The 24,913-nt window shown below is 46.7% G+C and overlaps 1 protein-coding gene across 3 annotated transcripts in view; it reads right to left on the bottom strand.

Moving 5' to 3' along the window:
* The window catches only part of FAM171A1 (family with sequence similarity 171 member A1), a 151,390-nt gene that overhangs the window by 16,547 nt on the left and 109,930 nt on the right, over positions 1-24,913 (bottom strand). For all 3 annotated transcript variants that reach the window (XM_021064835.2, XM_084980241.1, XM_003130736.7), the window contains 2 exons: positions 21,138-21,296; positions 15,391-15,567 (listed from right to left, as the gene is read on the bottom strand). In XM_021064835.2, coding sequence (XP_020920494.1) covers positions 15,391-15,567; positions 21,138-21,296 — 336 coding nt within the window. The remainder of the gene's footprint in view (positions 1-15,390; positions 15,568-21,137; positions 21,297-24,913) is intronic.

Below are 24,913 nucleotides of genomic sequence, written 5' to 3'. Positions count from 1 at the left end.
AGGGCGGGCTAATTAAGCCCACATGGAGAGAATTTTTTTTCCTTATCCACTAATCCCAACATCCATCTTGCAATTATACACCAGGAGGGGTTGGGCGGAGGACACAGACCAGGACCGTGGGAGGCACAGCCACTAATCCCCGGCATTAGAAAACTCATTCAGAATGAAGGGGGGGGGGGCGTAACAGAGAGGGCGGTAAGGTGCTCTTAACCAGCGCCTGTGAAAGAGCTCGTGACAGTGCAGATCTTGCGAAGAGGCAGATTCTGATTCGGTGGGTTGGGAGCAAAGCGTGCGACCCTGACAGTCTAACCAGCTCCCTGTCCAGGAGCACCCTCGGAGCAGCAAAGCGCCACATCACTTGTACTTTGGGGGCTGTGGTAATCTTTTCCGAAAGCCCGAATACCATTTTCCCACAAGGTGGCTGGGATGCAGCAACTGGGTGGCTGGTACTTGAAGCCACTTGGGAAATGTTTGTAGTATATTTCAGAAATAATCTAGTCACTTGGCAGTCTACTGACCGGGAGTTGACAAGCATCTGAATTTGCTCCAGATGCTGCCAGGCTTGAAGGGGCGATCACTCTCAGTTTACTGGCTGCTGGGGGTGCAGCCAAGTTGATTACAATCTTTTTTATTTTTATTTTTGTTTTTAGGGCTGCACCTGTGGCATATGGAAGTTCCTAGGCTAGAGGTGGAACTGGAGCTGCAGCCACAGCCACAGCGACTCGGGATCCCAGCTGCATCTGCAACCTACACTAAAGCTAGTGGCAACACCAGATCCTTAAGCCACAGAACACAGTCAGGGATTGAACCTGCATCCTCATGGATACTAGTTGGGTTCTTAACCCGCTGAGCCACAACAGGAACTCCTGGTTCCCATCGTAAGACCTTGGTGTAGACCATTTTTTTTTTCCACCCAGAATGTTCTGCCCCTAAGACGTTCCCAAGTTAGGCTCTAGATATCTTTGGGATCTCAGCTCAAAGATCACTCTTCCAAAGGCTCTCGGACACCCCCCTCCTCAATTATCTTACAGCCTTTACGCCAGTGAAGTTAACTAGATCTTCGCCTGTCTCCTCCATTTGGAACAAAAACCTCACAATTACAGGGACTTTCCCTGACCTTTTTTTTTTTTTTTTTTTTGGTCATTGCTTTTTCCCAAGAGCCTCGTAACGGAGTAAACTATGGCACAAAGAACATGTTCCCTATCTCTTTGCTGAAAGGAGTGAATTGTTCAGATTTTAAAAAGAGAAGCCAAGAACAGAATTCCACGGGACATCTTTCCCTTTTTAAATGTTGGCAGTAAATTAAAACACAACAAACAAACAAATGCCCCCAAATCAACTTCATGGGCCAAACAAAACACATCTGGGAGTGGGTTGTTGCTGGGCATCCCCAGATCCAGTCCATTAGCCCATTAAGCCACATTAAGTCTTGGCAGAGACGAAGGAATGCACACAAATCTGAATATTCTAGAACAGGGAGGCGACTGGAAGCCTGGAGGAACTCGTGTTTTGCACCTCCTCGTCTCCATTCCCAGGACACTGTGCGTGGGCGCCAGGCATTTACTTTCCTGGGCTACACCTCACCTTCTTTCTGATTAACCTACCCCACCCCGTCACCTCCAGGGTTGCTTTGAGAAGAGGGGTGAAAAATGTTGGTCTATGGTCATTACCTGTTTTGCTAATGGATAAGCTCAGCAGAGAATGAACAGATTTTTAAAAAAGTGCTTTCCCCAAACAATTCTATTTTTCGTCCCTTTCCACGCAGGTGTACTTCACACTGCACATGTGAAATGGCCCGAGTGCCACGTTCGCCACGGGCCGGAATACAGTGGTGGCAAGCCTACTTTTGCAGAAACCGCTACCAAAAGCACAGCCTGTGTTGTGTGGGCTGGCTTTGTTTGATGTGTGTGTTCTGTGTACGCCTGTGCATGTGTGTGTGCATGCAACTAATCTTAAAAGGAGTGGTTCAAGAGAAGGGTTGCAAAAGGAACCAAGATATTAAGTACTCAATCCATGCCTGGCCATGTGCTAGGCATCCATGACCTCTCAAGTCAAGTTATAAAGCAACACCCATTCTGAAGTTGAAGAGTCATTGGGAAATAGGGAGATGACAATGACATTCAAAATATGGGACAACTGCTAGAGGCTCAGACTGGATGTCCAGGTACACCAGCAACGAGGCTGGGTATTCAATTTAAAGTCCTTGAGGTTTCATTGTACCTGCTCTTTCCCCTTATGTCATGCTTGGCTCAAAATGTACAATGCTTGGCTCAAAATTTGGGCTGAATAAGAGCAATGATGGTTATAATCACGGCTCAGGCAGAGCACGATACCCAGTACCAGGCCCTGTTGTAAGGGCTCCCCATTCATAGCAATTCCACGAGCAGGGATGCAAGCTGTTATTCCTGTTTTATAGATGAGAAAACGGAGGCCCTGAGAAGTTAAAGGACTTGCTCAAGATCAAGACAGGCCAGGGCTTCCCATGTTGCTGTGGCTCTGGCGTAGGCCGGTGGCCAAGGCTCCAATTAGATCCCTAGCCTGCGAATCTCCATATGCCATGGAAGTGGCCCTAGAAAAGACAAAAAGACCAAAAAAAAAAAGGGGGGGGCTTATGTCCAGGCTATCTCAACTGCTGGCCTACAGGCTGCCTGTATTCCATACACTCCTGCCAATGCTGTATAACCAGGGCAACACTCAAACTGATCAAAAATAACCTTACTTGTGCTGTACAGTAGGACGTCATTGTTCAACCATTCAAAATGTAAGAGTTTGCATCTATTAAGCCCAAATTCCCCATCCATCCCTCTCCCTCCCCCTCCCCCTTGGCCACCACAAGTCTGTTCTCTACGTCTGTGATTCTGCACAGGGAACTACATCCAGTCTCTTGGGAGAGAACATGATGGAAGATAATATGAGAAAAAGTATATACATAAAATTGGATATATATATATATATTTATATCTGGATCACTGTGCTGTACAGCAGAAGTTGGCACCACATTGTAAATCAACTATATTTAATAAATAAATAATTTTACCTTTTAGTTACTTGATGACAATGGAAGTCATGGAAAACAGAAGACATTTTAACAATGCTTGGTTTCAAAATAAATTATGGCAGTTTTGCCTTTCTAATTGTTTTTCACCCAGGCTGATATTCGAATGAGCATGTTCGATGCAGTACTGCACATCCAGGCCAAGCAGCAGCACACCCAGAAGGCTCGGAGGCTTCCAGGTGACGGGGAAGCCAGCAGGAGGTTACACACTCGCCACAGATAATCCACAAAGTGAACGTTCCGTAAGTGGTAATTAAGGGCTGACCATAACATAAGACATTTTCTTTCAGGAGAAACATATTGATCTATACTCTTCAAGGCCACAAAGCGGGCAGCCGTCATTGGTAAGGTCTGCCCCAAATTGTTTCCGTTCAACTCAAGCATGGGAAGTTCTCATTCTCTATCAAATGACCCTTTAGCAAAATTAAGTCTTTAAGAATAGGGTTTTCAGGAGTTCCCGCTATGGTGCAACAAGATCAGGAGCGTCTCTGCAGCGCCAGGTTGCAGGTTCAATCCCTGGCCTTGGCACAGTGGATTAAGGATCCAGTGTTGTTGCAGCTGCAGTTTAGGTCACAACTGTAGCTCGGATCTGATCCCTGGCCGGGTAACTCCACATGCCCTGGGGTGGCCCCAAAAGAAAGAGAATAGAGTTTCAAAAGAGAAGTGGCCCTGAACCACAACTGCAATATAGCTGGTAGTGGTATTCTTTTCTGAGAATTCTCATTTTGTTTATTTTCGTGTGGGGGAGTGGCTAGGAACACAAAAGCCTTAACAATTTTTAGGAATGGACTGACATTATAAGAGTGTTTTTTGAGTTGCTAGGCAACATCTGCAAACAAATGTCCCTGTTCTGAGATCACTCTGCCTTCGGTCTCCCCACGGGCAGTGCACGTGTCCTGTGGCCTGACTCTGTTCTGTTCAGTCAACGGGAGAACACCCCAACTGCGATGCCAACGGTCTGTAGTAGTCAGATGATACCAATATGTGCTTCCAAAACAGATCATAGTTTGTTGGCCACCTGGAGCTAAGATCTGTGGCCAAAATTTTCGCTAGACTGGAATCATTTATCCAAATTAAGTCCTACCCCTTCCGGGTTCTTTTCTATCTGTTACATCACTTCATTCAGCTTTCTTTGCAGGTAAATTACTTCCCTCCCCATATATCAAAGAGAAGCCTGATTCACTTTTATGGGCATTTTTTTTTTTTTTTTTGGTCTTTTTAGGGTTGCACCACCCACAACATATGGAAGTTCCCAGGCTAGGAGTCGAATCGGAGCTGCGTAGGATCTGAGCCGTGTCTGCAACTTACACCACAGCTCACAGCAATGCTGGATCCTTAACCCACTGAGCGAGGCCAGGGATAGAAACTGGGTCCTCATGAATACTAGTCAGATTTGTTTCTGCTGAGCCAAGACAGAACTCCTTATGGGCAATTTTAACATCTGGGAACATAGAGACTCTTTTCCTAAGAATTATTTCTTTGTTTCTAAGAAATCGTCTTCATCCTGAGAAGACCGATTTCAGATCATCTTTCTTAAAGATATATTGACATTACACTTTGACAGGTAAGTCTGCTTCCTTGTTTGATTCCCTTAACTATTGAGTCTATTCTTTCTTTTCTTTTTACGGCAGCACCTGCAGCATATGGAAGTTCCTGGGCTAGGGGTTGGATTGGAGCTGCAGCTGCCACCTACATCACAGCCAGAGCAACGCCAGAATCAAGCTGAATCTGCAATCTACACCACAGCTTGCGGCAACTCTGGATCCTTAACCCATTGAGCGAGCCCAGGGATCAAACCTGAATCCTCATGGATACTAGCCAGTTCATAACCCGATGAGCCACAAAGGGAACTCCAAGTCTGATCTTTTGGAAAAAATAAATAAATTAAAGATGGTTCTAAAATTAATACCACACATGTAAACATACACGTAATGGTTAGAAACACGAACTCCCTTCTCTTGCTCTAACTTTTGCCCAGCCGATGCAATATAGTTCATTCTTGTAATTCAATCACTACACTTCCATATGCAATATGTCACCTCCTACTTAGACACCTGGCTCATGGCATATAGAGAAAAGGACACCCCAGGGATTCTATGTTCATTTTCTTAAAGTTAGAAATAGAATTTAGTGCTTTCAATACTCCCATCCCTTTCTCTCCTTGAAAAACATTGAAATGGAACAAAAATTTTAGAACTATATTTGAAATCATGCTCCACCATCAAGGGCAGGCTGGCCATGACTTATCTAAAAGGACTAGTTCAATGAGCATCGGCGTGAGGCTCATCATCTATGCGGAGACAAACTCACTAGAGGCCAGTTGTGAGCAGGTATGCCTGAGTGTCTGATGCGAATGCACCATACACGATAAGAAGCTGGTTCAGTAACCACCATTTCTATAGCAACGCACACCGCTCTGCAGGCTGTGATTTAGGAAGGCAGTTAAAACTGGATTCTATCACATAGCTTCCCTTGGAATCTGCTTTTGTTTCAGTCATCTCAGTAGAATGAGAGTGTTCAAACCAAGTCACAGCAGAAACTTACCACACAGAGCAACTTGAATCGTCATTTCTCTGCCACTCAAGGTCAGTTGGTCACTTTCAATTCAAACCACTGACCTGGTTTGTTTATTCATAAGTGACGCATCCCCAGGGCACCAAGTCAGATTGTAGTCTGATCACTCGGAACATGGGACAGCCATCTGCTGTCCCAGTTACAGGCTACAGAGGGTAAATGCCTGTATAGAAGTGAGCCGATATCTCATCTCTTATTGTCCAGAAAGCCTCAGCTAAGATGCTGTTACCATGACCCACAAAACTGCATTTGCCAGACTGGGGAAGGAAAGCTGCTTCTTTCAAAGGTCAAGGTCAAACTGGTCCTTGAACATGACCAGTAAAATCACTTTATCCCATCCCCTTAGACAGACCTGGACATCCAGAACACAGGCTTCAGCATTGTATTACTTTTCAAAAGACAGAGTACCATTAGAAGATTTTTTTTTTTTTTTTTTTTGCTTTTTAGGGCTGCATGTGCAGCAAATGGAGGTTCCCAGGCTAGGGGTCGAATCGGAGCTGCAGCTGCCAGCCTACACCACAGCCACAGCAACGCAGGATCCGAGCTGAGTCTGCAACCTATACCACAGCTAACGGCAGCACTGGATCCTCAACCCACTGAGTGAGGCCAGGGATCGAACCTGCATCTTCCTGGATACTAGTCCGGTTCATTACCACTGAACCATAACAGGAACTCTCTAGAAGATCTTAAATTAAAGAAATCTGCTAATTCCTCAAAAGAAAATACTTAAAGTCACTAACTAGAGTCCTCCTTCGCCCCACAAATGAAGTGGCATTTTAACATGGTAGCTTCAGCGCTGCCCATAAATGCAGCACAAATTTTGATTCTAATATGTGCAAATCAGGCTTCTTAAAAATACCATTTTTCTGAGAGCACACACCATAATCAGCCAATTCCTACTGTTGACAAAACCAACTTTACTTATGTTCTAGAAGAGTGTTACTCTATTAGGTCACCCTCAGATGAATACTTGGGTTAAAATATGGAGATGTTAACTTTTCTAATGAGAAATTCTTTGTCTGTTTAAAAAAAAGATAACTGTGGCCATTAAAAAAAAAAAGAAAAAAAACCTGTGATAAATGGTAGCATCAAATGCTGACCACAGTCAGTCTATAGCACCCAATAAAAATGTATTTAGGGATGTTTATATTTCATAAACTTTTTTTCTTTTTTGGCCACCCCATGGCATATGAAATTCCTGGGACAGGGATCAGATCTGAGCCACAGCTGCAACCTATGCAGTGGATCCTGCAGCGCTGGATCCACTGTACTGGCTGGGGATCGACCTGCTTCCTGGCGCTGTAGAGATGCTGTAATCCCACTGTGTCACACTGGAAACTGCTATTTCATATAATTTTCACATGTCATAAGCGATATTTTGATTTTTCTTCAAACATCGAAAAATGTAAAAACCATTCTTAGCTTTCTGGCCACAGTTTGCCTACTCTTAATTAGATAAAAAATTCTTAATGGATTCACAAATTGTTATTCCTGGCTGTTAAAAACTTTGAAATTGAAATTACTTTGACTTACCTCAAAAACAGAACATTTAAAGTGTTCAACTGGTTTGAAGTGATTATTATATTTGAATTAATCATAAATAGCAGATAGTAAGTAGTGCTACACGCTTATGATGTGTTCCTATATTTTCCTGATTCTATAATATACTCTTGGAACTTTTCATTTAACTGCAATAATTTTTTTGGTCATGCCCACAGTATGAAGAAGTTCCCAGGCCAGGGATCGAATCCACGCTATGGCACTGATCTGAGCCACAGCAGTGACAACACCAGATCCTTAACCTGCTGTGCAACCAGGGAACTCTTAATTGCAATCATTTAATTTCTACTTAAATAATGATATTATTGATTATAGTAAAAACAAACCCTTATGAAATATGAAGACATCTATTGAGTTTAGTAAGTTAAAGAACATATGCTTCCTCTGAAATGTCCATCCAATCTGAAAGTTTTCAGAAAACATATTTTAATTCATTGGACCATTTTTGAATGACTAGCCAAACGTTGGCTTTTCTCTGCACGCATCCAATCTGTTAGAGCTAGAAATTTGGCAGTTACATGTTTCACTGTAGATACTAAGTTAAAAAGACCATTTAAACGGAAACACATTAACTACACAATGAAGATTCTCAATGATAAAAGGCTTAAGGCCATGTGGATTCTTTCCAGAGAGGAAGTAGAAAATTAGATAACTTACATTTTGGAGGTTTCACAACAAGGCACATTTCTTTGTTTTCACTGATGTCTATTAGTGTATGAATTTCTTTTTGCTCTTGTAATAAATTACCATAACTGTGGCATAAAACCACACATATTTATTCTCTTATTGCTCTAGAGGTCACAGGCCAAAATCAGTATCAGATGGGCTGCTTCCTTCTGGAGGGAGAACCCATTTCCATGCCTTTTCCAGCTCCTCCTGCTGCCGTCTTTCCTTGGCTTGTGGTCCCTTCCCCCATTTTCAAACTCCCATTTCTGCCTCTGTCACTGCGTTGCCACCTCCTCCGACTCTGATTCCAGCTGCCTTCTCCCCATAAGGACCACTGTGATTCCAGTGGGCCCCCGAGGATAATCCAGGGGAAGTTACCCACTTCAAGATTCTTAACTGAGTCACATTTGCAAAGTCCCTTCATCAGATAAGGTCAGAGTCACAGGGTCCAGGGATTAGGATGTGGAGATATGCAGGGTGGGGGGAGCATTATTCAGCCTGCCAGAGACAGCAGAATTTTGTAAAAATAAACTTCTGTTGTTTGAGGGCTGTAGACAAAATAAACTAAGGTGATCAGGGATGCTGCTGCTACAGACCTGTGCCATTTCATTAGGACAATGCTGGGTATGACTCCCTATTGAAAGCATCCTTCTATTAGGAATACGAGCTTTCCTACCCCAGCCCTATTCAGCTGTGGTCAAATATATTCATTTAAAAATGAGGTGGCAGGAAGGAGGAGAAGAATCATAGCAGCAAGGATGGAAGCTCTAGGACAAAGAAAATCCATACCTGTTCTCTCTCCAGACAAGTGCTCAAAGCATCATTTTTTTTTGTTTTTGGCCGCAGTGTGCAGCATCTTGATGTGGGATCTCAGTTCCCAGACCAAGAACTGAACTTGGGCTGAAGTCATAAAAGTGCTGAATCCTAACCACTAGACCACCAGGGAACTCCTGCAAAGCACTATTTTTAAATACAATGTCTATCTGGAATTCCTGTTGTGGCAAAGTGGGTTAAGAACCCCACATGGTGTCTGTGAGGATGTGGGTTTAATCCTGGTCTCACTCAGTGGGTTAAGGATCTGGTGTTGCCACAAACTGTGACGTAGGCTGAAGATGTGGCTGGGATCTGGGATTGTGGTGGTTGTGGTGAAGGCTGACAGCTGCAGCTGTGATTTCACCCCTAACCCAGGAACTTACATGTGCCGAAGCCATAGCTCTAAAAAGAAAAAGAAATCAGTGTATATCTATGTAGATATGTAAAGGTTAATTCTATGTATAAAGTCATCTTAAGCATCAATGGTATACTGTAATACCTTTTTTTTTTGTCTTTTTAGGGCCACACCCATGGCATATGGAGATTCCTAGGCTAGGGGTCTAATTGGAGCTCTTGCTGCTGGCCTCCGCCACAGCCATAGCAACGTGGGATCAGAGCGGCGTCTGCGACCTACATCACAGCTCACGGCAATGCTGGATCCTTAACCCACTGATCAAGGCCAGGGATCGAACCCGAAACCTCATGGTTCCTAGTTGGATTTATTTCCACTGCACCATGGTGGGAACTCCAAGTAATATCTTTCTTTTTTCTTTTTCAGCCGAACATGTGGCATATGCAAGTTCCTGGGCCAGGGACTGAATCCAAGTAGCAGTTGTGACCTATGTCACAGCCGTAGCAACGCTGTATCTTTAACCCACCGTGCTGGGCTGGGGATCAAACCTGTGCCGCCGCAGAGACAACACTGTGTCTGTAACCTGCTGCTCCACAGCAGGAACACTTATACTGTAATATCTTTTTTTTTTTTTTTTTTTTTTGGTCTTTTTGTCTTTTTAGGGCTACACTTGCGGCATATGGAGGTTTCCAGGCTAGGGGTCCAATCGGAGCTGTAGCCACCTGCCACAGCCACAGCCACAGCAATGCAGGATCTGACCCGCAACTGCGACCTACACCACAGCTCACAGCAATGCCAGATCCTTTACCCACTGAGAGAGGCCAGGGATTGAACCCACATCCTCATGGATGCTAGTTGGGTTTGTTAACCGCTGAGCCACGACGGAAACTCCTGTACTGTAATATCTTAAACCCATCTTGAATCTTAAAACATCTGAACGCTCTTCATCTGATTCAATCATGCAGCAAACATTTTAGGTGGGTACCTAGCAACTGCCAGGAACTGTTCTTGATCATGAGGATTCAAAGATAAGGCAGAGGTGATAGGACACAGAAAATAACTGAGATGCTGCCAGGCCATGGCGTCATACACGTCTAGCGTCTCATACACATCTGCTGAATGGACAGTGCTCAGGAGGGACCAAATGACCGGTCAGGGGATGGAGAAAGGGACTTGAAAGGTGAGATCATGCTCACGCAATGTGACAATCAACGAGGTGTGTGCAAGGGACAGCGGCTGGAAGTGAGCTGGAGAGCCAGGCAGGGGCCTGCTCTGAAGAGAGCCGTGCGCCGTGCGCAGGAGGGTGCACCGCCTCGCTGTGGGTAGCTCTGAGATGTTCTCACGTGGGAAAGGGGTACGTGGTTTTCAAAGACAGCCCAAGTGGCAGCACAGATCTGGTGGGGGGAAGGAGGGGCTGAAGACAGACAGCTGCAGAGACTGGCCAGAAAAGCGCAAAGAGTCTGAACCCAGACAGAAGGAGAGGAGACGGGAGGCTGGAGAAACACTGATGTGACATCCACACAACCTTGCAGGGGACCAGATGTGGCCTCAGGTGGGGCAGGGTGGTGAAGCAAAAGCATAGGTGGGGCTTGCCTCTGGGGTCTCTACTTGGAGGGCCTGGCAGATGGTACCCTGCACAGAAATGAGCAGGAGTAGGGGCTGAGGTGAGAGGAGTCAATGGGTCTGTTTCAGGCATGCAAGTCTGAGTTTCCCGGAGGACATCCAGAGACAGATGTGCAACAGACAGTCAGAAACACAGATCAGAGGTCAGCCTTGGGTACACAGGTGGCTGTGAGAAGCAGTCAGATGCTCCAGCGATGGCTTGGCAAGTAAGTTAAGAGCTGGGCGTGGGGCAGAGCCCAGGGTGTGACAGGAGAGGACTCAGGGGGACACTGAGTCAGAGCACTAAGGGAGGGTGGCCTTCCTTTCTAAAGAGAGGAGAGGGACACAGATGCTGCAGGGATATCCAAGAGGATGAGGCGGTCCCCTGATTTCACAAGCACACAGCTGCTACTGAACTCAGAGACTGTGGTTTCTGAAGCGTGGGCGGCAGAAGCGGGACTGCAGTGGGTCAGGAAATGGAAGCATCATGTGGAGAACAATCCTTCGGGAAATCTGGGCTACAGGGAATCTGGGAAAGTGAGTTTGATGTCACAGTTCGAGAAGCCCTTCTGTAGAATGGGGGAGACCTTTGCTCATGGAGTAAGCTCTCAGGGTGGTGCACTAGGTACCAGGCCCTGAATGAAGCTTCTTACAAATACTAACTGATTTATTCCTTCGGGTGGTTAATTTGATGTGTCAGCCTGGCTAGATCATGGCACCCAGATGTTTGACCAAACACACCTGGATGTTGCCAAGAACATATATTTTTCTTCCCTTCTTTTTACAGCCTCACCTGCAGCATATGCAAGTTCACAGGCTAAGGGTCAAATCAGAGCTGCAGGTGCTGATCTATGCTGTAACTTGTGGCAATGCCAGATCTTTTACCCACTGAGTCAGGCCAGGGATCAAACCCACATCCTCATGGAGAATATGCTGGGTTCTTAACCTGCTGAGCCACAATGGAAGCTCCGTCAGGAAGCATTTTCAAGATGATATTAATGTTTAAATCAGTAGATTGAGTAGAGCAGATTATGCGTCATAACATGGGTGGGCCTCATCTCATCAGCTGAAGATTTTAAGAAAAAGACTGACCTTTCCTGAGAAAGAGGGAATTCTGCCAGCAGAGGGTCCTTTGGACTCGTGCTGCAACATCACCTCTTCTCTGGGTTTCCAGTCTTCTGGCCAACCCTGCAGATTTTATTTAATTTATATATTTTTTTAGGGCTACACCCATGGCATATGGAAGTTTCCAGGCTAGGGGTCGAATCAGAGCTACAGCTGCCGGCCTGCACCACACCCACAGCAACACCAGATCTGAGCCTCATCTGTGAGCTACACCACAGCTCACGGCAACACCAGATCCTTAAGCCACTGAGCGAGGCCAGGGATTGAACCTGTGTCCTCATGGATACTAATCGGGTTCGTTAGCTGCTGAGCCACGACGGGAACTCCCCACTCTGCAGATTTTGGACTTGCCAGTCTCTGCAAGTACATAAGCCATTTCCGTAAAATAAATCAAGCACCCACATCCTACTGGTTCTGCTTCTCTGGAGAACTCTGACCAATAAATACACGGCACAACAACATTAGGTACTATTATCATTCCCATTTCACAGTTGAGAAAACCATGGCAGAGAGAGGTTAAATAACCTGGCCAGGGCCACACAGCTGGTGGCCAGCAGAGCTGGAATTTCAATCCAGTATGTCCCCCAAGCTCCTGCTCTTAGCCACACACTCTGCTTCGGACCACTGGCCCAGCGTGTTGGGGGCCAACCTGGGCGGAGAGGGAGACCACTCAGTGGGGTGAGGGCCTCAACAAATGTGTGCCTCGTACAGGTGAGGAAACTGGCACAGGTGATCCCCCTCGGTGGGACTGAGAGTTTTCCAAGTGGCAGATCCAGGGCTTCAGGAGGCAAAACACAAGCTTTTCCGTATCCTTCCTATTCTCTGGCATTGCTTTGTTTTCCACATCCTTCTCTCCCTGCACAATTCCCATCTTCCTTGGGGCTTCCTCCTAGCTGCTCTCTCCTGGGAGCCCAGGGCTCCTATGTCCTGCCCAGGACCACGTGCCTCAAAAAGTCATCAAGTTGGGAAGGACGCAGGCCAGTGGACAAAGGGGCCATGTGACTCAGCGCAGCACACGCCAGGCGGCAGCTCCGTCCTTTATACAACAGCAGGTTGCTACGTCCAGGGAAGGCCCTGCATGCCTCACGGATAATTATGCAGTCTGTTAGCAACTGGAAAGTTCAACCAAATCAACACAAAACAAAACCAACCCCAGTCCCCCCAAACCCCAGAAAGCCCAGCAAACATTTATTTTTAAATATTAATTCCTAAAACTAGAATCTCACTACTCAAGGAACAAGACGTCTTTGAAAATACATGTGATACCAAAATCTCCCAACAATTTTTATGCATGGACTAACAGTTTTAAAATTCTGAAGTTCCCGGGCCAGGGAGTGAACCCAGGCCACAGCAGTAACTGAAGCCATAGCTGTGACAACTGATGCTGGATCCTTAACCTGCTGAACTACCTGGGCACTCCTCAAGTTTGCCTTTCATGGGATTGAGAACCATTAGGGTATAAGAACCAACATGCTGTCAAAATCCTAAGCTCAAGCATGTCCTCCTGCATTCTTATCACAAACATCAACTGTAAAACTTCCTAGAGAGACATTTGGAAATATATATTAAAAGCTTTAGAATTGTGTACATTTTAAAGTCAGCAATTCCACTTCTAAAATGTTTTCCTAATGAAATACTCATGGCTATGTGTGAAATTTTGCTACCTACAAAGATATTCATCATAGCACTGGTAAGAATAGAAATGCTTTTTCTAGTTGTTGAGGATTGAGCAATTGAATTATGACATGCACACATAAGAGAATACTATGCAATCATTAACACTGACATTGCAGAAGAATAGCTGCTGTGGAATAATAATGCTATGGAAAGATGTTCATGATATACAAATTGGGGTTTTTTTTGTTTGTGTTTGCTACACTCACAGCATATGGAAGTACCCAGGGCAGGGATTGAACTTGTGCTAGAGCAGTGACCAGAGCCACAGCAGTGATAGTGCCAGATCCTTAACCTGCTGAGCCACCAAGGAACTCCTACAAATGGGTTTTAAGGGCCTGTTATAGAACAGTATAGACACATAATCCCCTTTCTGTTAAACTTGTATTTTTTGGAAGGCAGCCCATAAGAGGGTCCCAGGACTTCCACTCCTGGTGTTTATACACCTGTACCACCGCCACTGCCCCCAGGCCACTGTACTGTATCAGCATTAAGCTCTGTCCCTACCAGCACATGCAAAGAAGTGAGGGGAGGCTGCTTTGGCATCAGGTTATAGAAGACTGTGACTTCTACTTTGGCCACCTGTGCTTCTGTATTTTTAGTTATTTAAACATTTCTCTTGGGTCACCTGTTCCAGTGGGAGCAAGCTGTCATACTGTGAGTGGCCCTATGGGGATGACCACGTGGCCAGGAATTGAAGTCTCTGGCCAACAGCCAGAGAGAAGCTGAGGGCTGAAAGCCACTTGCCAGCCCCTGCTGGATCCTGGGAGGAGCCGGCTGACAGCCTGACTGCAACCTCGTCAGAGACCCTGGTCCCAAACCACCTAGGGTGTGCCTGGGTTCCTGACATTCCCAACCTGTGAGATAACAGATGTTCACTGCTGTTTTAAAGTTAGTGAGTTTGAGGGCCACCTGTTGCGCAGCAAAAGGTAACTAATACATACATATACATGCCCAGTGAAGTGGCTGGAAAGAAAGACTGGCTCACCTCGGAGATACTGTGGGTTCTGCTCCAGACCTACTGTAATATATTGCCAACATCGCAATAAAGTGGGTCACATGAATTTTTGGTTTCCCAGTGCATATAAAAGTTATGTTTATCCTATGCTGTAGTCCATTAACTATGTAATAACACTATGCCTAAAAAAGCAAGACACATATTCTAATTAAAAAATACCTTATTGCTAAAAAAATGCTCACCATCATCTGACAACAGAGGGTTACAGCACACGTTCAATATGTAAAACATGCAGTGTCGGCAAAGTGCAATAAGATGAACTGCCACAGGACAAGGGCTGTCTGTAATCCCAAGTACTACTGGGGGTTTTTCTAGGTGGCGGGATCATGAGTAAGTTTTTATATTTATTTTTTGTATAGCATTTGCTATGTTTTTTTCATTTTTCAAGGAACAGAAAAAAAAAAAACCACATAACCAAGAGAGAGCATGTGACTTTCTAAAGAATAAAAGGATAAAGCTTAGGTGAGCCCATTTAGCTCTAATAACCTTTAAAGATTCTCTTCAAGTAAATTAGCTTAAATATGCACAAAAAAATAAAATAAAATAAAATAAAGAACTCCAAAGGGCATTTCAAGCTTACGCAGCACAAACTGTGCCATGCACTCCCAGTAACAGTATTCACTAACTTCAAGGAAAAGAAACTTTCACAGGCTTCTTTTCTTTTTGGGCTTTTTAAGGCCACACCCTCGGCACATGGAGGTTACCAGGCTAAGGGTGGAATTGGAGCTACGGCCTCTGGCCTACGCCACGGCCCCAGCAACTCGGGATCTGAGCTGGGATCCTTTACCACCATGTGAGGCCAGGGATCAAACCTGCATCCTCATGGATACTAGTTGGGTTCGTTAACCACTGAGCCACGATGGGAACTCCCTCACAGGCTCCTTAAAAGGGGAATCAAACAGTTAATGAAGTCATCTGTTAGCCGACCGCTGGCACGGAGGTCTTGCTTACCCAGCTTCTGGTCAAACCGCCACGCTGTGACATAGGCATTGTGTCTCAGACTGCTCTGTGTGGCCAGGGGCACGGTGACATAAATGGGACCATCCACCAACACGGGCGTTCCATCGCTGCTGAGCAAGTGGACACTGACGGCCGTGACCGGGGTCAGGTCATACCTGGTGCCGTTTCCTGGAAGCAAGAGGCATTGTCCATCACATCACACGAAGGACCTCCCTGTGCCTGCAGAAACTGTTTACAGAAACACATAAGAGCTCCCATCTACTGACGATCAGATTTCTTAAAAGCGAAGGACTGTATTTTTTTTCCTCTCTCTCTTTTTTTGCTGCCCTGCCGCATATGGAGTTCCCAGGCCAGGGATCAGATCCGAGCCACAGTTGTGACCCCCACGCTGCAGCTGCAACAAGGCGGGATCTTTTAACCCACTGTGCTGGGCTGGGGACTGAACCTGTGTCCTGGTGCTGCAGAGATGCTGCCGATCCTGTGGGAACTCCAAAGACTGTGTTAAGTACCTTACACACACAATCCTCACCGAGACATTCTAAGGTAGGTATAACCCCATTTTGCATGTACACAAAGAGGCTCAGAGTGGGGAGTTGGGGGGGGGGCTGGTCCACAAACACACACTAGTTTGGGGTAGGGCTGAGAGCAAGCTCGTGTGTGCCTATTCTAACTGCTGTGCAAGAAAAGGCTTCAAAAGGGAAAGGACTGCCTATGGTGGGAGAGCAGGTGGGTGTGGACATCCCGAAATCAACTCCGATATAAAGTGAGCCCCGCGGACACGCTGATGACTTGGACGATTGCCATAAGGAAACCAAATGTTTTATTTTTATTTTCATTTACTTTTATTTTATTTATTTTTTTCCTTTTCTGGGGCCACTTCTGCAGCATGTGGAGGTTCCCAGGCTAGGGGTCGAATCGGAGCTGTGGCTGCCGGCCTACGCCGGAGCCACAGCAACTTGGGATCTCAGCCGCGTCTGCGACCTACACCACAGCTCACGGCAACACCAAATCCTTAACCCACTGAGCAAGGGCAGGGATCGAACCCTCAGCCTCATGGTTCCTAGTCGGATTCGTTAATCACTGCGCCACGGCGGGAATTCCAAAACCAAATGTTTTAAATCAGAGACCGCTTAAAAAAAAAAGAAGAGTGTATTTTCTTCAAGGAGTACTTCAAAAACATTAACTGCCTTCCACTCAAAGTACACTATGGAAAACTTGGACTGGAAACATTTATGAATTCTTTGGGCTGCCACTGTTATTTTGATCTGTTTAAAAGGAATTTAATATACCAATTATTCTACATTAGAGGCCTTTTATCTGCGCCAATGCTTTAAGGACTGTCTACTTTACAGCTAAATTGGGGAATGCTTATGAGAGCGATATTATATTTGTACACTTAAGTGATCCATTTGAGAAAAAAATTTTCTCCAGTGAAATATAATATATCATATAACATGTATTCGCTCATAATTTAAAATCTTCCCTTGAACACAATGATGAAAACACTGTGATGGAAAAATTTAAGCTGTATTAAAATGCAACTTATGGCATTTTTTTTTTTTATTAAGCTACTTTATGTGCTTACCTATTAACTTCCTGAGCTAATGCAAACCTTTAATTAGACTACATTTATTTCTTTTTATATTTATTTTTTGGCTGGGCCTGCAGCATGTGGAAGTTCCCGGGCCAGAGATCCACCCTGTGGCATAGGAGCAACCTGAGTGGGTGCAGTGACAATGCCAGATCCTTAACCCTCTGTGCCACAGCAGGATCTCCCCGATGAGACTAAATTTAAACATTTTAGGCAAATAGAGTGAATTTTCGAGTTTCAACAACAAGTGATAGTTAAACTCTTTGCAGAGAAATGTCTACACAGCTACTAATAGTACCATCTCTTACGATTTACACTCATCTCTGTTTTCCAAAGAAGGAAAAGGCATGGAAATGAGGACCTCATCACAAGGTCCATGTTGGCATCAGAGATTCAAGATCTGAAATCTTTTATTGTGGCCATTTCATTTTAGGGTGAAGAAGAAGAAATCCCAGAATTTACTATATTTCTAGTCAAAATGTTTCGTGGATGGTGGACCTAAATGTGCCAAATGCCCAGAGGCGACAGAGGAGCAAAAGCCAGGTCTCCAGGGTCCCTCTCTAGGCTCTGTTAGATTCTCTGGATGAGAAAGAACTTAGAAATTAAGGAACTTACTAGCTTTTGTAGAAACAATGTAGAGGTAATGTTTTCAATTAGGTAGTGGCTGCTTCTTTCATCCAACTGGAGGCAGGAAGTCAGCCAGGGAAGCAGCGGGCAGAGCAGAAAGCCCCCCGAATCCTCCCCCATCCTTTCCTTCCACTTAACGTCTCTTGATTCCTAGAGATGGTATCCCCATTGTCCCCACTCATTCTCCTTCAAGGTTTCCTTCCTATTATCTTGCACATCCCTGGTCCAGAAAGCCACGGTCCCAGGACCAGATCTGTCACCTGCTGCTCATGCGACTTTGGGCAGGTTACGTCCCTCCTCTGTGGTCTGTATTTCTTGTCTGCACAACTAAGGAGGTTGGACTAGATGCTTTTCTATAAGTCTACAGAAAGAAACAAATGCTGCTGTAGATACTCGGAAGTAAGAACAGCACTGGAAAGGGGCATGATCCTTAAAGCAACACGCACGAGGTTCGCGTGATTTAATGTTCTTCAAAATGTCCTCTGTTGGAAGACATTGCAAGCACTTAAATCTGCTTCCTTGAGGTCTCTTTCCTCTCTCAAGGCTTCTACCCCCTGCCTCTTTATTCTGCCCTCCCACTTTATTCTGGAAGGGCTCCTACTTTGAAGGGCTACATTGTTTCCCTTCCAGCCCTTGTTATGAGTGAGGCTGTAACTCTTGACAAGAAGGGTGAGTTCTCTATATAATGAGTTTCTCCATCCTGTTCCAACTTGAGGTTACCTGACTTCTACTGAATAAAGACAGGTGTCTGTCAGCAAAAGCAGCACGGCTGGACCAGCTGTGTTAGGAGGGCACCAATCCATCACTTAGAACAAGAGCAGTTTTGCTCCAAGAGCATTTAAAGTTCTGTTTGACTTTCCACATTAATCCTATTACTGATTCCTTCTCTGTCTTCCCGGAGTTACTAGCAGAAGGAATTACTTGAGAACCCCTTGGGAACATCACAGGACAGCTCCGTGTTTCCTTAGCAACCACAGTGGAGAGTGCGATGCTGTGGGGATGCAGGGGAATGCGCAAATGAGCAACTGGCTGAAATCTCACGTGGCTGCATTTCCCTGTTTCCAACTCTGGAAACTCCCTCAAAGGGGGCGGGGGGACAACCACCCCCAGGACACACCAGGGAAGCAGTCACTTTCTAATCGCATCTCTGGCCTCTGTTTACTTTGCTGAATTCTGTCATTCAGCGCCTTGTCATCTCACATAGGTTTGTGGGGTCCAGGCTCTCATTCTCAGCTGAAACCTCTTAGATGCATTTCATCAAACAGGAGGCAGGAGTTCCCTTCATGGCACAGTGGTTAACGAATCCGACTAAGAACCATGAGGTTGTGGGTTCGGTCCCTGGCCTTGCTCAGTGGTTAAAGGATGTGGCGTTGCCATGTGTAGGTTGCAGACACGGCTCGGATCCCACATTGCTGTGGCTCTGGCGTAGACTGGTGGCTACAGCTCTGATTAGACCCCTAGCCTGGGAACCTCCATATGACGCAGGAGCAGCCCAAGAAATGGCAAAAAGACAAAAACAAAACAAAACAAAAAAAAACCCCAAACCAGGAGGCAACCGTGGGGCAGAAGAGAAGCCCTAGTTGATGGGCTGATTCTTCCTTGGTCACCTAACCAGTCATTTCAGCAGAAAAACAGGGGTATACAACCTTCCAAAGACCTTCTCTTCTCCCTTGGAAATGACAGAGCGATTTTAAAATAAACTCCTCTAAATCAATAGTCCCGAGCTGTGTTATTCTCCCTCATTATCATCATCTGGGGTTTCATCATTCATTCAAGAGCTCTTGGATTGGGGCACAGAAGAATGAATGAGCTCCAAGGAATGAGGTCATCCCTCTGACTCAGGGCTTTATGACGGAGGCTGGATGGAAGTTCCACGATGGCCGCAGGTGAGCATCTTCCCCGAAACACTGCTCTTTGCCCAGCGCTGCCCCTTTAAATTAAAAGTCAACCTTTTCCCCCCATTATATTCACTTAAGATGACCACCATGCATTTGTCCTGTAGTTGGTGATGGACATACTCATGGCATCTTCATCAGGCCAAACTTAGAAGGAAAAAAAATATTTCTCAAAAGTAGTACTGGCAGAGGGAGGAAAAGCAAGCAACCAATCACCAGGTCACCCTGATCCATAACCAGACATTTATTAACATTCTACAAAGCGGATCAGCTGTTGCAGGTGTAAAAGCTTTTGCAGGACGATCAGTTTCTTTTCAGCACCGGACAATTAGGTGAAATTCAATCAAAGCGTCCCTGGGAAATGCAATTATGTACTTGCCTAGTGGGAGCTAACCCAGAACAGCCTCTGGTTTTCAAGTTTATGTGATGACTCGTGGAAAATGTTGGGGAAAAGAAGAGGAGGAGACAAGAAAATGATTCGAGACTCAGTCCCTGCCAAACTCTGTTCAGCAGGAGGAGGACCAGGGATCACACATTAGTACCAAGTTCTGTTGGCTGTGAATGGAGGTAGAAGGAGGTCTCCCCCCCCCCCACCCCTTTTATGGCCAAACTTGCAGCATATGGAAGTTCCCGGGCTAAGGGTCAAATCAGAGCTGCAGCTGCCGGCCTACACAACAGCCACAGCAACGCTGATCCAAGGTGCATCTCCGAACTACACTGTAGCTTGTGGCAACACTGGATCCTTAAGCCACTGAGCGAGGCCAGGAATCAAACCTGCATTGTCAGGGAGAATATGTCGGGCTCTTAACCTGCTGAGCCACAACAGGAACTCCAGAAGGCGGTCTCTTACTGATGAGCAGTTATTACCTGTTTTCTGGCTGGTGGCTTTTGGTGTCTCTGATCTTTGAGCAATGTGTGTCCTGCCAGTAGAGCATGAGAATGACTGAGCGGACTTAGAGGTCTGCCAGGAGACAATTCAAAATCAACTATAAACCTGACTGCTCTTTGCTGAGTGCCAGGCAAAGAGAGAAGCAAACTCAAGGCAGAGAGAGAAATGGGAGGCCATGGGAAAAGGCCGGATGGACTCTTCCGGTGGAGCCCAGAGGCTCCCTGATCCCAAGAGCTCCCCTCGTTGGTGGGCGGAGGCACTGCTGTGAACTTCTCAGACCCAGTGCCACCCTGTCCCCTCCCTTTCCAGCTGTGACACGTGGCGGCGGGGTGGGGCTGTGCTTCTCTGCACTGCTGGGCAGGCTGCTCCTCCAAACACAAGTGGGCAGAGGCCAAGGACAGGGGACAGAAAACTTCTCACTCGGATCCGACACTTAAAATTTTCTTTTCAGTCAAAAGAACTGCTGGGAATTAAATATACTTCATCAGGGCAAAAAGAACTCAGAGAAGATGCTCAAGGCAACTGGTACCAGGAGAAAGGCTCAGGGAGACAAATGCACTAAAGTCCAGCCCTGCACTGGTGCAGACTGAACTCCTTAAATGAGTTTCAACGCACTTGAACTTGTAGGCAAAACTGCCCTTCTGCACAGGGGTCTCGCCCACTTAAAAGGTACAAACACATATGAAGATGCAAACGAAGATCCCTCGAGGGCAAAAAGAGATGAGAATCACATTACCTGTTCCGTTTCCATCTAATCCTCGCAAATAAGGAAATCCGTCCACCTCCGAGGGGGAGCTGGCGGCCGTGAGAAAGGCGGTCAGGTCACTGTAGCTGGTGTTCTCTGGCAGGCGCAGGGCTCGTCTCTGGAAATGCACTCGAGGCTGAGGCCGGGCACCTGCAGAGATGAACCTCTGAGTTACCGCCGCCGGGAGGAGCAGTCTCTTTTTTTAGAAAATGCAAACCCCGGAAAGGGCTGCTCTAAGGTTTCAGCGTGCCCCGCCCCGCCCCCACCCCTCCCTACATCTCCTCTCATCCCTCCCATTCACGCAGGACACAGAGATGTGACAACATGCTATTATGGGGAGGGAAATAATAGCCCATTGTCACATTTGCTGTGACACAGGATGTTATTTAGGTTTTTCACAAAAAGCTCTATTTGTGAACGGGTCTTTTCACTGCCCAGGCTTCGCCTGTGGGTAGGGGTAGCGCTTTGGGAAAGTCCATGTAAGTGAAATGAGTAGATGACAATTAATTTCTTGATACAAACAAGGCAAGAGAGACCCTTTAGTGCCATTACAAACACATATCCTTAGTCTTCCTGGTAAAATCTGCTCTAAGTGCACAGACCAGACTGAAGCAGCGCAAGGCAACAGATGTACGGCAGGACAAGAGATGCAAACAAAGAGCCCACGGTAATGAACCTTGCCCTTGGGTGGAAGCTGCCTTTCGGCATCCTGTCCACTCTGGGGGGGGGGGGGGTTGCATCTTACTCGCAATAGGCTATGTTATAGATTTAATGACGAGACTCTTCAAAGGATGTAAGAATTGCTCCTTTCACCGAACTCAACTCTGTGCAGAAGGATGGGTTGAGCCAACAGTCCCTTTAGACTGTCACCTTGTGACACCCTCTACAGTTCGACTTTGCTCCAGATGTTGTTTTGATTGCAAAACCTGAACCCACTTTTCCCTAACAGTACAGTGACAGTCACAAGGCGTAAATGTGCTAAATCACTGCACAAACCCTGTAAAAACATCATTATGACAAAAATTAAGAGAGATGGGAGTTTAGCCGTTACTTACAGAAGTACACATTTCTCTGGGTTAAATGAATGTGGTTCCTTGAAAGCAGTGGCCTGCCCTGATGTTTTCTTTTTTCTTTTCAGGGCCGTAGGTGTGGCATGTGGAAGTTGCCAGGCTAGGGGTGGAATCGGAGCTGTGGCCACCGGCCTACACCACAGCCACAGTAACTCGGAATCCAAGCCTTGTCTGCGACCTATACCACACTCATGGTAATGACGGATCCTTAACCCACTGAGAGAGACCAGGGATTGAACCTGCATCCTCATGGATACTAGTTGGATTCGTTTCTGCTGAGACATGATGGGAACTCCCGTGACAACATACTTTGCTCCTTTTATTATTTTTTCTTTCATGTCTGCACCCAGGGCCTATGGAAGTTCCCGGGCCAGGGATTGAACCTGCGCCATGGCAGTGACAACATGGGATCCTTAACCCATTGAGCCACTGGGGAACTCCTCTCTGCTCCTATTATTATTCTCTTTCCATGACAGTGAACTTCCTGCAATTTATTTTCCTTTCTCCACTGTTCTCCAGTCTAAGTCATGCTGCAGATGCCTGGGTTTCACACACAGAGAACTCGTCACAATGGAGAAAAGAATGGTGTGTCTTCACAGAGGGGCTTATCCTCATGAGGATCAAGGCAGAAAGCAGAGGCCAGGCCGGTGACCCCAGAACATGCTGGGTCACGTGTGCCCTTCCAGGCGCTGTGAGATGGGCAGGCTGGGGTCACTGGGAAGGCTTCTTTGGCTGAAAGGAACAGAAACCCGCTGCAGCTGGACCAAGGACAAGGCGAGGCTGGTGAAAGACGACGGGGGATTTTGCTGAACCCTGCAGGACCGGTGCAGCCAGGCCTTACAAGGACCCAGAGACGACATCCAAGTCTGCCCCCAGCTCCCAGGCCACAGAGCGTCTTGTCCCCATGCTGTGTCTGCTTGTGCGTGTCCGTTTCTCTCTGCCTTTCTGCCTCTGTGCATACGTATCTGTCTCTGTCTCTCGCACACATGCCTTCTCTTACTCTCTGACACATCACGCGTGTCCGTGGGAAACCCTCTCCACTGGCAGCCTCCCCTCCCTTCTCTGTGTAGAAGAATTGCTCCCTGGCTGGACATCTGTGGCTGTCTTCTGCGGCTGGCGGGGTAGGGGGCACAGGGGCGATGCTGGGGCAGGTTGACTAGAAGGGGGTGTGGCCGGTCTGGTGGATTTGACACATGCTGTGACCAGCACGCCCTGGTATCTGCGGGGGAACGACACCCGCCCCCCACTGCACAGGCAGGACCTCTACCTGGTGCACTGACGCATGAACCGTCTCAGAAGCGTAAGGGTGGAAGTGTTCTAAGTCACCGTGTGAAGACGATTTGAAGCATATGAGGCTGGGGCGGGGAGGGGTTGTGTTCGTAAGCCTAAATTTATGGATTAAAGCTGCTAAATGCCCACACATTTCAGGAGGGACCTGACTGGGTGGGGATGGGAGAAGGGGAGGGGACAGTCTGTCTCCCTTCTGTGAATGCCTCTTCCCTACCCTCCTCAGGGCAGCTATTTCCAGCGTCCTCTGTTCTTCTCAACTTTGGGGCTGCACTGCCATCCCCCAAATGCTCAGATCCAATTCTACTGGAAACATTGGGGCCACCACTTCCTCTGTCAGCCCTTAAAGATCTTTCTTCTCTCTTCTCTTCTGCCCCTTCTGTCCCTGCCGCCCCCCAAGATCAACCCGAGCCTCCTGACTTTTGCTTGTTTTAACGCAAGACGTTCTTGCCTTCCTCAAAAATCTCCCTCCAGGGACTTCTCCTCCCCAATGAACACATGTACCCCTTTCTTTGGCATCTAGAAAAATAGCAATAAGACACAACTTGCACTCTGCTAATCCCCATAAGCCTCTTCTTCTGCCCACCATCCAGTGATGTGGCTTTTACCCCCAACACATGCCGCCCTCGGAAATGTCAAGTGACGACTATATAATCTGCAATCCCTGTGACCCCTGCTCGCCTTCCTTCGCTCAGCTGCTCACAATGGTGCGCCCTGTTCCTGCCCCTGCCCGGAGCCGTCCTGCACTCTGCTCTCCCCAGAGTCACCAGCTCTTTCCTCTGTGCGTGCTTTTTTCTCTTCCTACATTTGATGAGACAGGTCTTCAAGGTTCACCCCGGCCCCCTCTGCTGTTTCTGACTCTCTCCTGCTCGCCTCCTCTGCCAGGGACTCTGCCCAGCCCCACACCTGCATTCCCTCCACTTCTAGACACCACAACCCGGACGCCTGTCAGAGGCTCTAAAACCACCTTCACCTTCTCTCCCACTTAACAAAATCCCACTCTGCACCCGGGTTTGATTCCAGGTCGTCACCACCACTTTCCCCGAATATTGCTGTGCAATCTGTCACAGGCCAGGGCTGCCCAGGCTCCCCTTCCCCATGTTTCTAGCCTCATCCTTTCCTTCCCTTCTGCCTCTGGCCTACACTACCCTACATTACCTCTTGCCTTGACTATCGCAAAAGTGTCCCCTTAACCCTTTCTCGCATCATCTCATCGTGGGTCTCCAATTCCACTTTCGCGTCCTTTCTTTGTCCAGAAACCTTCACCGGATCAATTTACCAACCTGACAATGGCGGCTACCATCATAGACAAATGTAGACTTAAACTACTATTCCACCTGTCTCGGGGAGAGGTATAGCTCTGTGCTTCGGAACTTAACAAAGTTCTTTTTTTTTACATTAAAAGAAAAT

Source organism: Sus scrofa, chromosome 10, assembly GCF_054392235.1.
Source record: "Sus scrofa isolate SSC_HxYL_T2T_F1_AM1 chromosome 10, Sscrofa_HxYL_maternal_Yorkshire_Landrace_v2.0, whole genome shotgun sequence".
Taxonomy (NCBI): domain Eukaryota; kingdom Metazoa; phylum Chordata; class Mammalia; order Artiodactyla; family Suidae; genus Sus; species Sus scrofa.
The sequence above is the reverse complement of the archived record's forward strand: the minus strand, read 5'-3'. Positions and strand labels throughout refer to the sequence as shown.